Source organism: Peromyscus eremicus, chromosome 20 (assembly GCF_949786415.1).
Source record: "Peromyscus eremicus chromosome 20, PerEre_H2_v1, whole genome shotgun sequence".
Taxonomy (NCBI): domain Eukaryota; kingdom Metazoa; phylum Chordata; class Mammalia; order Rodentia; family Cricetidae; genus Peromyscus; species Peromyscus eremicus.
The window spans coordinates 58,788,749-58,803,737 of NC_081436.1; the positions used below are offsets into that span (position 1 = coordinate 58,788,749).

The 14,989-nt window shown below is 38.0% G+C and overlaps 1 protein-coding gene across 1 annotated transcript in view; it reads right to left on the reverse strand.

Annotated features, from left to right (window-relative positions):
- Positions 1 to 14,989, reverse strand: part of Zfpm2 (zinc finger protein, FOG family member 2) — a 439,361-nt gene that overhangs the window by 333,083 nt on the left and 91,289 nt on the right. Inside the window, exon 2 of the mRNA XM_059248147.1 lies at positions 12,391 to 12,549. Within this exon, the coding sequence (XP_059104130.1) occupies positions 12,391 to 12,549 (159 nt within the window). The remainder of the gene's footprint in view (positions 1 to 12,390; positions 12,550 to 14,989) is intronic.

The following is a 14,989-nucleotide window of genomic DNA, read 5'->3' on the forward strand; positions in this document are numbered from 1 at the left end:
AGTAGGACCTTGCTGCTGTGTGATAACACCAGGAAAACACAGATGGTACCTACAACATCTTCCAGATGTTCAGAAGCATGGGACAACTCTCTCCTCACAGGACTTTAAAAGTTGGGTTTCCTGACTCTCTGTGGCTTTTGTGGACTCTGACAGCTTATTCAAATTTGATAGATTTGGGATTCAGGTATCTAATATAAATAGAAAGGCATTTTAGGAATCTTACTGAAAACCAAAAGCAAACTTAACATTATTGATCACTGTTGGCTACTGTAAATTTACCTCCATTTTTCTGTGTTTGTGAATGGTTGATTTGGGGCTGGTGGGAACCGAACCTGTGTTTGTGAATGGTTGATTTGGGGCTGGTGGGAACCTGTTTTTGTGAATGGTTGATTTGGGGCTGGTGGGGCTTGACAATGTAGGAGGTAGGTGCTTGCTAAGAAGAACATGAAGTGGTAATTAAAAAGAGGTAGAGTCCTGGGACAACTGACCACCTCTGAAGCTGTAGCTGCATTACTCTGAGAGGAAACAGGCCTTTGAGTACCAAGGGAAGGCCAGAACCCCCTTTCTGATCAAATTCATCTTTCTGCCTAGAGTGCTCGGGAATTCAGGCACTACTGTCAAACCAGCCCTAGAATTCTGCAGCAACAGCCAACATTTACTTAAATTATTCAAATTTCAGATTTGTTTAACACTATTTTGGACTGTTCTAGGTCTATTATTTGATATAAAACTAATTAAACAATTGTAAAATTAACTACAAAGGAGAATGAGTACACACATTATCTGTTTGGCCATGTGAAATATGAATATAATATATGCATAATACATAATTTTCAAAATGTATTTTCATTAATGATCTGATATTGGGGGGATCACCTTAAATGTCTCAACATAACCATTTGCACTGTAGAGAAAATGCACTATTTTTTCTAAAATGAGTTTTTTTACTTAGAATGTAAACTATTTTTTTTGTTATCACATACACTGCCATAGAATTGTTGTTTCATACTAACAATGAGTATACAGGGTGATACAACTAGAATTGGGGTAGGGGGTTGGGGGGTGATGTGGAAACCTAGCACAGTGGAAACTTCTTGAAACCTGTGAAGGTGACCCTAGCGAGGACTCCTAGTAATGGAGGACACAGAGCCTGAACTGGTCTTCTTCTGTAACCAGGGAAGGCTTCCAGTGGTGGGACTGGGACACCAATCCAACCACAAAACCTTCAACTTACAACCCATTGTGCCTGCAAGATGTACTGGGACGATGGTGGCTCAGAGCTTCCGGTAGTGGCCAACTAATGTCTGGATTAACTTGAGGCCCACACCAGGAAGTGAGAGCATCCCATACTCAACACTACCCTGGATGGCCGGGAACAGGACACTGGAGAGCTCACAGACCTAGGACAGAACAAAATACAACTAGCCAAAAAAAAAAAAAAGTCAATGAAATTATTCTTAATGATATTCTGCCATACTCATGGACCAAAGCCTAGCTCAATGGCCACCAGAGAGGCTTCCTCTGGCAGCTGATGACAGCAAATGATCCCAAACATTAGTCAGAGCTCAGAAAACCCTGAGGAAGAGGGGGAGGAAGGATGGCAGGAACTAGAGAGGTTGAGCACAGCAGGAGAACATGACTCAGAATCAACTAAGCAGGGCTCATCAGGGCTCACAGAGACTGAAACAGAAATCACACAGCATATGTGTATATATGCTGTGGTTGTATAGTTTGGTGTTCTTGTGAGACAACTAACAGTGTGAGTCAGGGGTGTCTCTGACTGTTTCGTCAGCTCTTGAGACCCTTTTCCTCCTACTGGGTTGCCTCATCCAGCCTTGATATGAGGGTTTGTGCCTAGTCTTATTGTATCTTTTTGTCATATCTGGTTGATATCCCAGTAGGCTTGCTCTTTCCTGAAGGGAAATGGAGGAACAGTAGATCTGGTAGAAAGGAGAGGTGGGGGATCCTGGGGGGGGTGGAGGGAGGGGAGAATATGACTCAGGATGTATTGTATGAGAAAAGAATAAATAAAAAGAATAACTCTATGTTGGTATTATACAGTCACCAGCCTCCAGGACAGAACACAGGAATGCCCAACAAAGACTGAAGTAGGCAGATTAAGGCTGAGGGACATACAAACATTAACCCAGCCTTAACACAATGTCCACATGTTATGTGCATTCCTTAGTTTTAACTAGGCTACAGTCTTCCTTTCTTTACTCTATCATTCTAAGAGATGAAATAGTCTTTATATAGCCCTCCTTCTGCCTCTAAAATATGCAGTAAGACCATTTACACACATCCATGCTCACATACCAAAAGCAGGTAACATGGGTTCTCAGTGTTGGTCAGCTAGCTTGGAGTGTAATTTTCATAGCCAAAAAAAAAAATTTAAAAGTTAGTCCAAGACCTCCAAGTAGAGAGACATATGCTAATTCCAGTGCAACAATAGAAATATCATCAAATCTCACTGTCAAACAGTTGGAGGGATGGAGGATGGTCTGGTGTGTCTCAGCTGTTGATTTCTCCCTTGATAAATGGATGCCTTTAATCCTTAAAAAGATCTTCCCTTCTCACTGTCAGAAAAATATAATCACAGGCTACTGTCTGCGCAGGCCTCCTTTCCATCTCTGCTATATGCACAAGGCTTGGGGAGATACAGCCACTGTCAGGTGTATCCGAAGAGTTCCTTGTCTAATCTCCCTGCCCCTCCAGATCTCCGATAGAGAACCTGTTAGAACGTACTGCTTGCTTTTCCAGTTCCTGTGTTTATCTCCCTTCCACTCTTACCATCTGCTCTACTGCATTTCCTTCAGAGGAGTGAAAAGTTTGCACAGTGCCCAGAGCTCTGCCTGCAAACAATGCCCGCTTCCTCTCTTCCTTCCTTCCTTTCTGTGCTTTCTACTTAGGTTGATTCTGTGTTAAGGTCAAACTGTTTTAAAGAGTTCAATTTGCAAACATTTCCATAAGGCTGAAATTCCTATCCAAATAGCTGTGATGGAATTGTAAACACCCCAGTCATTTATTACTGGCTTCAGCCCAAGTCCACACACTCTGGTGTGTCTCTGTTCCTTTGAATTGCCTGGAGACAAGAACCCAGGGAGCAGCAGGGAGGAATCGTGGCTTATTTCATGCTACCATCCAGGGTGACATAACCGCTCATTAAGACTAATTGGTCAAAAAGACTCAATATAGCTCTTGCATCATTGATACACCTTCTCTCTGGACTGCAAACTGCTTTTCCTCCACCAAGCCTTTAAAAAGGCACTAAATGACAGGAATATTTTAAACACATATCTCATTCACTTACTGAACACTTGGGATTTTTTGGTTTTGGTAAAATTTTATATTTTTTGACTGTTGTGTCATGTAAGGGTTTTGTTGCTGTTGTCTTGTTTGTTTATTTTGTCTTGTTTTTGAGAAAGCCCATGTAAAAACTATCTTGTGAAAGTGAGGTTTAGACTTCTTCAGAGGTTTCCATCTCCTTCTAAAAGAATTATTTCATAATGGGTACCAGAAAATATTTCCCTAATTTTATTAAATGCCAATGCTTACTGCCTTATTTTTGTTTGTATTATTATTTATTTTCGTAGTGTCTTGGAGACTGAGTAATTGTAGTTCAAGTTAGCCTCAACTAGAAGCAGTCAATCCTCTTGCCTCAGCCTCCTGGATATTGGGATTACATGTGTTAGCCACCAACACCTGACTTAAATTTTCTTTATGTGTGTGGAATGTGTATTCATGTGTGTCCATATGTGTGTCCGTGAACATGTATCTGTATGTACGTGCACATGTGTGCTCATACATGAAGAGGCCAGGAGTTGACATTGGGTGTCTTTCTCAATTGCTCCCCACTCTATTTATTGAGGCAAGGTCTCTCGCCTAACCCTGAGCTTGCCAGCTGTGGGTTGTTAACAAGCCTGTGCCAAGGGACCACCTTCCTGTCTTTGCTTCCCAAAGACTGGAACTAGTTGCCACCTCCATTCCTGATAGGATGTTGGTGAGCTACAGGGATCTGAACTCAGGTCCTCACACTTGTCCTACAGATGCCCTCTCCAGTGAGCCATCTTCCCAGTCCCCCTCATTTTACTGCGGTATTAACCTTTAGCAGTTTTGTATTAACCTTTAGTAGTTTTGTGACTTTGATCAAGATACCAAACCTAAAAAAAGAAGTGAAAATGATATCTACCCTGCAAGACCGTAAGCTGATTAGAAACAGCGTGCATGCAACAGATTCCTGACTTCCAGGGACAAACAGAAAATGGAAGTTGTTATTACCATTATTACAATTACTGTAATTGGTACACAGTCTCAAAGCTGATCTGTCTAATCTCAAAGACACAAGGAAAGCAATGAGGGACAGTCTGCATTCATTATCAGCGTTTATTGGTACAACACATCTAGCTATTTTTATTTGACCCTTTAAGAACAACAAAAAGTGACTAACTTTATTACTATAATTAAATTCATCATATCACAGCTTTCTACATTTCCCTCTACACTTTCTACGTTTAGGGCTACCAGAGATAAAGATTATCCCATCAGGTAAAGGATGGGCAAATGCCTAAGACTGCCTGTTGCTTCCCCAATGATAACAAAAGCACTGGGAGAATTTTACATACTAACAAGAAAATGCAAATTTTATGTGAGAAGATTAAGAGCTTTGAAAAACCTATTGGATTTAAACTTACTAAATGGTAGTGCAGGACCATGCAACTGGAAATCATTTGCGATGTTTAAGGATATAAAGTAGAGGAGGCACAGCTATTTCCAAGGAACGTTTCCTACAGAGTGACCATTTTCTCTTAAATCCTAATTCGATCACCAGTTAACAGTCAGGCATGTGAACCAAACTAATTCATACCGCTGAAGTAAATTGGCTACTCAGGCATTACCAAAGCTATTTATACTTACAGTTTTCTTTGAAATAGAAAAATAAAGAGTGCTAGGTGACAGGAATGCTTGGAAAACAGGGGAATGGCACTCAGATACAGATGACTTTAGATAGACTTTAAATATAACCAAAATTCAATTAAAAATGCTTTCTTAAGAAACACAGAATCCTTATTCAGTCCAAAACATCACCAAGAAAATGGAGAAATTAAAATGGTCTTACAAATAGGTGGTTCCCTTACATATTATTCAGCTAAATTTAATGATTAATTTATTCAATATCTAGATTATAACTGAAAGAGCCAATCAATAATGCATGTGTTTCCTAATAACTAGATGGTTAATTTTATATAAATACAGTACCAGGAGATTAAATACATTCTTCTTCTTCTTCTTCTTCTTCTTATGACTTTTAACATTCTGAACAAACAACAAACCTAAATAAATCTTACAAGTCAAAATATGTTCTTGCTCTTGCAAAAACCTTGTATTTTAAACCAACAAACATTTTCTAAATTATAAGAAAATGACCTTTATAGTAATTTCATTCTTGTTGTTATAAACATATTGCTTATTTAAAATAAGGATATCATTGAAAAGGAGGAAATACCTCCAAAAGCCTTATTCATTTAGCTAGACAAAAAGAAATAAGAAATATACTTTATTATGACATGAGATTACATCGGAAATTCTAACAGAATGAATATCAATCACATGCCTTACCAAGTTCAAATTCATTTTGTAAAAGAACTTTAGCAGATTGCACTTGTGAAATGCTGATGGCCATTTCAAGTAAGAAAAATGCACTGGACTTGTCATATGCAAAAAAAAAAAAAAAAAAGCAGGATATGGTGTCATACATGACTCATATATACCCCAGTACGAGCTGTTTCAAATAATGGGCAAGATCAATCATTTTCACCTTATTGGTATTTTTGTCTTGATCGAGGGTCCGAGGTGAGGTAGGTAGACAAAGCTTCGCCTGGCCCTTATATATGAAACATCAGGTCACAGAGGAAAACTACTAAGTCATCTGGCTTCCCCAAACAAACAATTCCAACACAAACATGCCTATCTTCTCCCGTGTTACTATGGTGCTTGCTCAGCTGCCCTCTCATCTTGCCACTGATGGTCATCTTAAAAATTCTCCCAGATTCTGAGGAATCACCACAATGTGGAGACTTTTTAAACAGCTAGGAGAATGACAACACAGTGTCACAGCTGTACTGTTTATCATGAGATTAAAAACACAGACAGGACACAACTCTCATTTCTATTTCTAGTTCCTAAAAACGGAACAACACAAAAACCAACCAAACAAAAAACCATCACTTTTCAGTTCTTATGGTGGGACAGCCCATGCAAGAAAAACACAGTGATTTTGAAAGTGCATTACAACACAATTTGAAGGAGAACTGGGCCCAGGACAACCTAAAGTTTGCCAAGGAACAATAATGTCATGCGGAGGGAGGGAGGTGGTGGAGAAGCGGGGCCAGGTCCATGCCAAGCAAAGCTGGGGGCTGTTCAATCAGCCCTATCAGCTCTCCATCAGTGTCTCCACTCCAGCCAAATCCAGGGAAAACAAGGAGTCAAAGATTCAGGTCAATAAGCTTATAGGCGATTTGCACAAACAGCTCCTCCAGCAAGGTAAAAAACAAAGTCATATTGGCTTTTCTCGTTCACTCCTTCTCTTTGAACTCCCTGGTCCCAGCACACCCTGGAAATGTCAATGTTATATGCAAGAATTTAAGGAGCTGAGCTTCTTAATCCCGTTAAGAAAAAAAAAAAAAAAAAAAAAAAAAAAGGGAGAACTTTGTAGCTATCCCCTCCCTTCTTGAGTTCAAAGTGATGGCAGTATACCTGCCTTCCGCAGATTCGGGTTCTGTTACCCGGCATCTGAGAAGGAGGCAAGGCTTAAGGAAAGCCAAGCAGGGAACAAACCCAGCTGAAGAGGGGATAGAAAACAGACTTCCTTACTGAGAAAATAACCAGAGAAAAGAAGAAACGAAAAGACAAAGTAACAGGGATGTCTGAGATGAGAAGCAGGTAAAGCAAGCGGAAGCCCTATGTTTGAGGGCAAGCAGAAAAAGAGCAATGCTAACAATCTAGGATTAGGCTGTTCCATAAAGTCCAAGGAAAGATACAGCTTTCCCGTTGTTACTAATTTCTAAACAAATCTACAAAAACTGATAGAGGAGAGGGGGAGGGGAGGAGAGATAGCACAATGGGTCAAGCAGCCAATCTCCCTCAGCACAATAATAAAACCTGTTCCAATTTGTTCCAATTCGCTGGCTTCCTACTCTTTGCTTTCCTTATTCAAGGATGTGGGAATCTGTAGAAAACACTGACTCAACTCTGCTAAGGTGGAAAGGACCAAGGTGACACAGATTGTCCCCAAACACCCACAAAATGCTACAGTGGAATTTGCATTAATGAGCTACAGATGGAGTCTCATCAAGTACTTGGCTAAAGGGATGATTCTGATCAGGTTATTTGTATTTCCTGACAGCTTCCCCAGTTTACTTGCCTCAGTTCCTGCCTCCAACTTCATTTTCTGTGGCTGGTCTTCACTAGGCAAATGCAAGCTGCCTCCTAACTGTGCGTCTTCTCTAGCCCCCATCTCCCTTTCACAATCCCCTTCCTTACAACTTCCACAGTGGTGGGATCCAACACACGCTCCTGGAGCAGTAAATCCTGAAAGTATGTCTGTACCCGCCCCCGCTTGCACCTCTCTGCTATCCTCTGTTGGCTTTGTCCAACACTAGCCACTCAGGTACACATGGGAGGAAGTTCTAGAAGCCCACAGCGTTTCATCTGCACTCTACTCAAAGTCTGCCTTCCTCATCGCTCTTTATAAAACCCAAAGCGTGCCTCCACACATAGATATAATGTTACTCCGCCACTCTAAACCATCCTGGTTTTCCTCATGTGCTCAACATTGCCCACCACACACAGTATGAGTTTGATTCCTTCATTAACCCTTGCTTCTTTTCTTGGGATAGAGACTGCCATTTGTTATTATAGATGCATATTACAGTGTGGGTTGAGCTCCACTGAATTTATCTGTGGAACAGGACTGGAAACTTTCGGTAACCTGATTCAGTATCGGTTTGTTTTTGTGTTTAATTTCATAATAACTACTGCTAGGGCTAGCTAGCATTAACTCCAACACTGAGGAACCTGGGTTCTATTCTACTTTCTTAATGTACCTTACAATTCTCAATTTAAAAGAGTACTTAAAATATCTGTTCCCTTTCTAAGTATTACTTATATAAACTCTTTGAACACACGAGAATATCCATCATTACACAATATGTTTCCTTATTCCATGAATTTCCATTTTGCAGCCTTTTGTCAACTGTGATCTTCCCAAATGTCTCTCAGATGTGCACACTATCCAATAATCCAGATGCTAGGAAAAGAATTTGGGTTTTCTGTCTTCTAATGCCAAGGTTGATGGTATTATATTCCCTCTTAGCTTCTTTAGTGACCACAATATCACAGAACAATTTCTAAAGACCCATAGTAACCAGATCATTGTTATTAACAACTCAGGTTACTGTTGACATATAGTTTTTTGAGATTTTTTTCCCATAGTTCAGCAGCTTACTATATTACAGAGACACCCATCTGACCCTCTCCTTCCTGTTCACACATCCTGTGACATTCTCCTGAAATGTATCCCAAAACTATTTACTTGACTTCATTCTTTAACAAACTTAAATATTTGAGTTTGGAATCCCACTTGGACTAATTATTAAAACTAGGCTTAGTTTTACACATGCATGAATATATGTCCATGTTTTCTACATTAAACAGAGAAAGGAAGATGGAATAACTGAAGCAAATAATTCAATATCACAGGAAATATGTAGCACTATGGGCCCAGTGTGGATGTCTCCGTCATCTGCAAATTCAAGGAAATAATTCCTGCTTGTTCCCTTCCTGTCACAGATGCTGGGAAGGCAAGAAGCCAAGCAGTTTAGAACAAAAGAAGATGTTGGGACTTGTGCTATCACTTTACACTTTGTCCAGCCTTTTAAAATATCCAAGGCCCAAACCAGTCTTTGAAGAAGCCTCTTACTGAAAACAAGTCTCTTCTTTTGTGTGAAAGTGAGAAGCACACAGCTAATCTAAACCAGGAGCTGGCTTGGTGATCTTCTATGGAACTTGTAAATCTTAGGCCTGCAACTCGAACAGGGATATATCTGAGATACAACCATGTCATTGAGAAGTTAACATACTAAAGAAACATAAAATACAAATTACACTTTTTGTGATTTTAACTTTACTAGACTGAGCTATACAATATTTGATCACACGGTTTAGAGGGAACCACAGCTTTAATATTAATGACTTCATCCATATGTGCACAAACTCTTTCTCTTTAGCTAGAGAATAGATGACATTAGTGAAGTCAAGAAAAATATACTATAGAAAGTAAAATTATTATTCTAACCATTGAAAATATCCTACATGATAGGGACTACTACAAAAGTAGAAACTTTGACCTATAATAAGCAGTGTTTTCACAGATATTTAAAGAATAAAGGTTTTTGTCTCTTATTCTTAAAAAAGCTATAGCATATCATGACTTATACAAAATCCAATACTAAAATATCAATGAGGATATGGTCACTTTGTAAGTATGTCTCTTATTCTCCTTGAACTTGTGTCAATATTTCTTGCTTGAAGAATTAAGATACTCTACTTATGGATTGTGCTATGAGATCTTAAGCTAACCATTGCTTATTAAGATCATACACCCAAGGTCTAAAATTTTTATCTGTGGAAGTCATTAAAATAACTAGATCATTGCTAGATTTTGATCATAGAAATATCTTTAGAAGAAGAAAGTCTAAACAGTCTAACTCACTTTCTGTTATAGAATGACAGTTTTAGAGTTGTCATAGATGGTGAATATTGAGTACAGAATCCAGGTTTTCAGTAAAAATACTCTTTTTAGGAAGAACATTTCATACCCACTTTTTCAGTCACAATACTCGTTTCCTTAAGCCTTTAAATTATTCTCCTATTTCAATGGCCAACCTGTTTTCCCTCTTCTATTACAAAGGAAGTGAAAGCGTGTGTCACTGAGACAGATGTGATTATCTACACAGAGACTGCATTCCCCTTTTCAGGTGAGAATATTTTCTCCTCCAATTGTATTTAAACAGCACAAGTTAAAGAAAGAGAGAGAGTGAGACTACGGTCCTCGTACAACCACAGGGCATACTCTCTGTCAGTGTTGTCTTCCTTTCATACCAGTTTAACTTCAAGGGCAATTCCCAGGATTCATAGTCTGTGAGAGTAAAATAATGTGATTCTCTCCTATTTCATAGGGCCCCAGTAAAATGAAATAGTAATATTAGCATTTATAGTGAAGGTAGTACATGAAAATAACCATTCTTATTTCCATGGATGACTTTTTTGTTTCAAACAAAAAAATTGTTTTATAATACATATATTATATACTATTTAATACAATGTCTGTGCTATTAAATGTTTGTTATACATTTAAAATATCTTAGGAATATCCAAGTGTTTATCAAATAGTCATATCTATTAAATAACATTCATAATAATTGTAATTCAATGTTCTCCTCATTTCCCAAATGCCTATTATTACATTGAGTCCAGATTCTTGTTAGTGTGATGAATATTATTGTCTCAAGACTATCTTCAAAAAATTATTTGCTTTAATATCTACCTCCAAGAAATTACCTAAAGGTTTACCTTTACCAAGCTCTTTTACTAAACATAAACCTTTAGTAATGATCATCCCCAAATTTAAACGGTATGTAATATTATTTACCATCCTTAATTAACGCAATTATTAATTTTATTTATTTTAATTACATTAGTTACGTTACTAAAGATCTAAATTTGTGTCTTAACTTTTTAACCATAAGAATCCAAAGAGGGGAAGGGGCCAATGCATTCCATCCCTTAGCTTTTCTCTCTCTCTCTCTTTTTTAAATGATACTATACATAAAATAGATACTTTATAATAAACATAGAAATATACATTTTTTAGAAACAATGGAAAATAAGGTGGTGGCATACATAATTTAAAAACTAATACAGCTCAACACCTCAGTAGGTGCTTACGTGCATTGCCTAGACTACAGATCCTCAAGGGACGGGCTCAGAATCCAGAACATCTAAAGGAAACATTAAATTGTCCTGAAATCTGAGCCTACGGATAAGACTGTTTTATACTTTATATTCTTATTTTTTTTGTTTTTGTTTTTTTTGTATATTCTTATTTTTAGTCAATTTCATTTGTCCTGGAGACAAGCACCATGTCACAAGTTCACTGTTGGCTCTCTAGGAGATCCCAGTGAGGTTGTAGCTCTGCTGAAAAGAGGACAGGAATGAGTTAGCTTCCTTAGGTTGTAAGACACCAGCAGTAGGGGAATGTGATATTGGAACTTTTAATAATATCTACAAATACATGTGACCGTCAAGACAGGTACAAGGCCATTTTTAAGCTATTGTATCAGCACTCTTGATTTTAGACTGTTGAGATAGTCAACACACACTTAGAAGCCCACAATATACAGGTCTTTAAGATAATGGCGTACTTGCACAAACACCACACCACACACAAATACCGACAGGTGGAGACAGACGCACAGACTCAAAGCATCTCAGCCAGTTTGCCATCTGGGATATGTTCATGATAAATTAGCAGAAGCAGCTGTTATAAACCTAGGAAGTGATCCCAACACTTATGACATTGTGTGTCGATATAAGAGGAAAAGAAGTCCTATCCCAGGAAAGATTAACAAACTAGTAAAAATAAATAATAAAAAACATAATTTGAAACCATAAAATTACTTTTAGAAAAAAGAGGAAATAAAATAGGAAAAAAAGTTCAGGTTAGAAATGAACTGAGATTTGTCTCAGGTACCTTTCAGATTACAGTGTGTGTGTGTGTGTGTGTGTGTGTGTGTGTGTGTGTGTGTCCAAAGAGGATCCACAGATGAAAAGATCATGCACTTCTTTACTGAGCAATAACCTAACAGGGAGTAGCAGTGTTGAAAGCTAACACCCACAGTACTCACTTTTCAGAGAGACTGAGCCCAACCTTAGGCTGGGGTGTTATCTGTACCACTCAGTGCTTATATTCAGTATTAGTGCCATGCAAACTATTGGAGTTCAGTAACTACTTGTTGAAAGAAAGAAGAAGAAATTTGGTAAGCATCAAATATGTTATAGCTAGTCAGGGAAACAACATGAACTCAGGGAATTTGCCAATCAGTAATAGAAAATTTGAATATAAAAACAGATTATTATCAAAATGAAATAATTCGTTTGAACGACAAAAGAGCTTTTTGTATCCAATTCTTCCCATATTACAGATCATTGCTTATATCAGTACTTTTACTCCATCCTAAAGTTCGTTTAAATAACAACAACAACAACAAAAAAAAACCCTTGCCAAAACCACCTACGTGGACTCCCATCCTACATCCAGCCATCAAGGATTACCTTTGTTACAAAAGAACTCCACTTCTTCACAGCTCAGATTTTCGGGCCCAAAGTCCGGCGGGAAACTTTCCTCCAGTGGAAAGTCCCCTTTGGCGATGCCTTCCGCCTCCTCTGATGGATACTCTTCGTCTTCATCCTCAATGGCATCTTCCAGCGGCCCTTGAAAAAGAATCAGGGACACTGTACCAAAAACATGCAAGGAAGGGAGCGAAATAAAAACCTTTTACATGGGGTGATTTTGATTACAGAGGTGAGGGAAGAGAATTATAGTACGCCATCCCGAGGGGACTCACACACACTAATGTCACCTAAGAAACGGTAGGTAGGGGGTCATGGGAAGTGAATATGTTCAATATACAATACGTACATGTATGGAAACTTACAAAATAAGTAAAATTGTAAAAGTAGGGTAAAAAAAAAAAAAAGAAGAAGAAACACTGCCTTCGTTAAGAAGGCAAAGAAAGCTGGTGCCTGTGATGACAGGATGTAACTACGGTCTCCGTTCCCCCTCCCCAACCCCTGCACCAAGCCTTCAGGGTATTCTGTCTTGAAGCTCAAACCTGTGCATGGTCTGTTCATTTGTTAGAATTCACTGCGTGGTAAAGAAGCACGGCTCTCCCTTACACATTTGGACAATTTTACCTGCGATTTTAATAAAGATTTACAGTAACTGAATGCATTTTAATTGAACTGAGATTTTAATAATGTCTATACTTTTAAAAATCCATCTTAAGAGTGGATTCCAAGAAAAGATTTCATTACATGTGTTTGAGGCTTAAAGAAAAATTACATATTTCTCTCCCTGGTGAAAGCATAACCCTATTCACAATTAATTGAATTTTTTCTCAAATGAAAAGTAGTTTCCTAATGAAAAAATGTAATTTGTATTTATGTGATACTTTTTCAGTAATAGAAATACAACTCCCTCGGAAAGAAAGGGAGTGAGGTGCACTACATTAATGGACCTATTCTACTGAAAAAGAAGGGAGGGCTGCAGTTCTGCAGAGGCTCTGAAGTGGATGACATGGGAACACCATGCTGTTAAAGAAATAACGTCTCCGACTCGCTTTACTAAGTAGAAGCCTGCATTTACTCCAAAAGAAGTAATATAGCATTTTCATCCACAGAGCACAATTATGGTAATCTGTACTAATTGTCACTCTGTCACCGGTCTTGACAGGATAAATACTTGCAGAATTAAGTTTTCGCCTCTGTCTCTCTCTCTCCTTCTTGCTCTCTCTCTCTCTCTTTCTCTCTCTCTCTCTCTCTCTCTCTCTCTCTCTCTCTCTCTCTCCAAATGTAGTAGAAAAATTAAATTTAGGGTCAAAGAGAAATCTTATCATTTTAAATGCTCCAATACTATTGTTTTTATATCTGTGTAAGCCAACATGCCTACATCCAGTGGTATGTGTGGGACTGTCACCCAAGTGAGTTTCCTCAGGACTGAATTGACAAGATACATTTGCATGGACAGAATTAACTTCATGCATTTAAATTAAGGAATACCCAAGCAACATTCTTCCTTTAGGGATTGTTTGTCCTTTGCAAAATTGTTCCTTTATATACCTCAACAACAAGTGTTTATTTTTAATATCCTGGCAATTGTCGCACTTAAAATTGAAGAGTCAAAACTAAATAAATTCATAGATCTCATATTAGTTTTAATCTGTTATTGACAATTTCAAGTCTAACATTTATCATTTTAGAACAGTTATGTCAAATAACAAGGCCTGCAGGCCACATATAAAATAATAGCAAGATATCTCTCCCCTCATATGGGTTTGTTACGTTTATTAGTACATTTCCCAATGACTTATGTAGTGAAGACGCTAGTGGATGACATTTCCTTATTTTTATTTTTCTAAAGTATTTAATGTAATGTTTGGTGAAAAGGAAATACGTTAAAAAAAGGTCTCATTTGTGTTTGATGTAGCAGTTGCAGAGAGCTTTCTTACACGGTCTATTGTGCAGACAGTGTCCTTTCGGTTTTATAGTCAGGAAAGCCACTCAGCTAACAGAGCAATGTCACAGACCACTAAGTGAAGTTGTTCATTTGCAAAGTGTGGCATTTTGAACACCCTCTCTTTAACACCGTGCATTTCCATGCAAACCAGTGTACAGTAGTTATAAACATTTTCTTTCAGAAACAAAACTCTAAAATACAAGTAATTTGTAACGTGAAGGTGTTAGGAAGTGGTTAGGCCACATTCTACAATTATTTTCATAGGCGTTTAATAAGTTAGCTTTACAACCAGGTGTCTCGCTCTTCCAACTGCTAGAAGTCAACCAAAGTATGTGTTCCCCCTTCCATAAAAATCAGGAGATCTTTTTGTGGACACCAAAAATAAAATATCTGACTGCTCATCTTCATTTTCTATATAATCCATACTGGATCAATTTGTAAAGTAACTGATTTAATATCAGTTACAACAGAAATGACATTATATAGTCCTTTAGGGGTCATATTTTTCTTTGAAAATATATATTCTGAATTTTGCTTACAGAAATAACTTCCAATAATATAATAAATATTTGAATAGTTCATGTATAAAATATGGAAAGCACAAAATCCTTCATACCTAGAGAACATGCATGCATA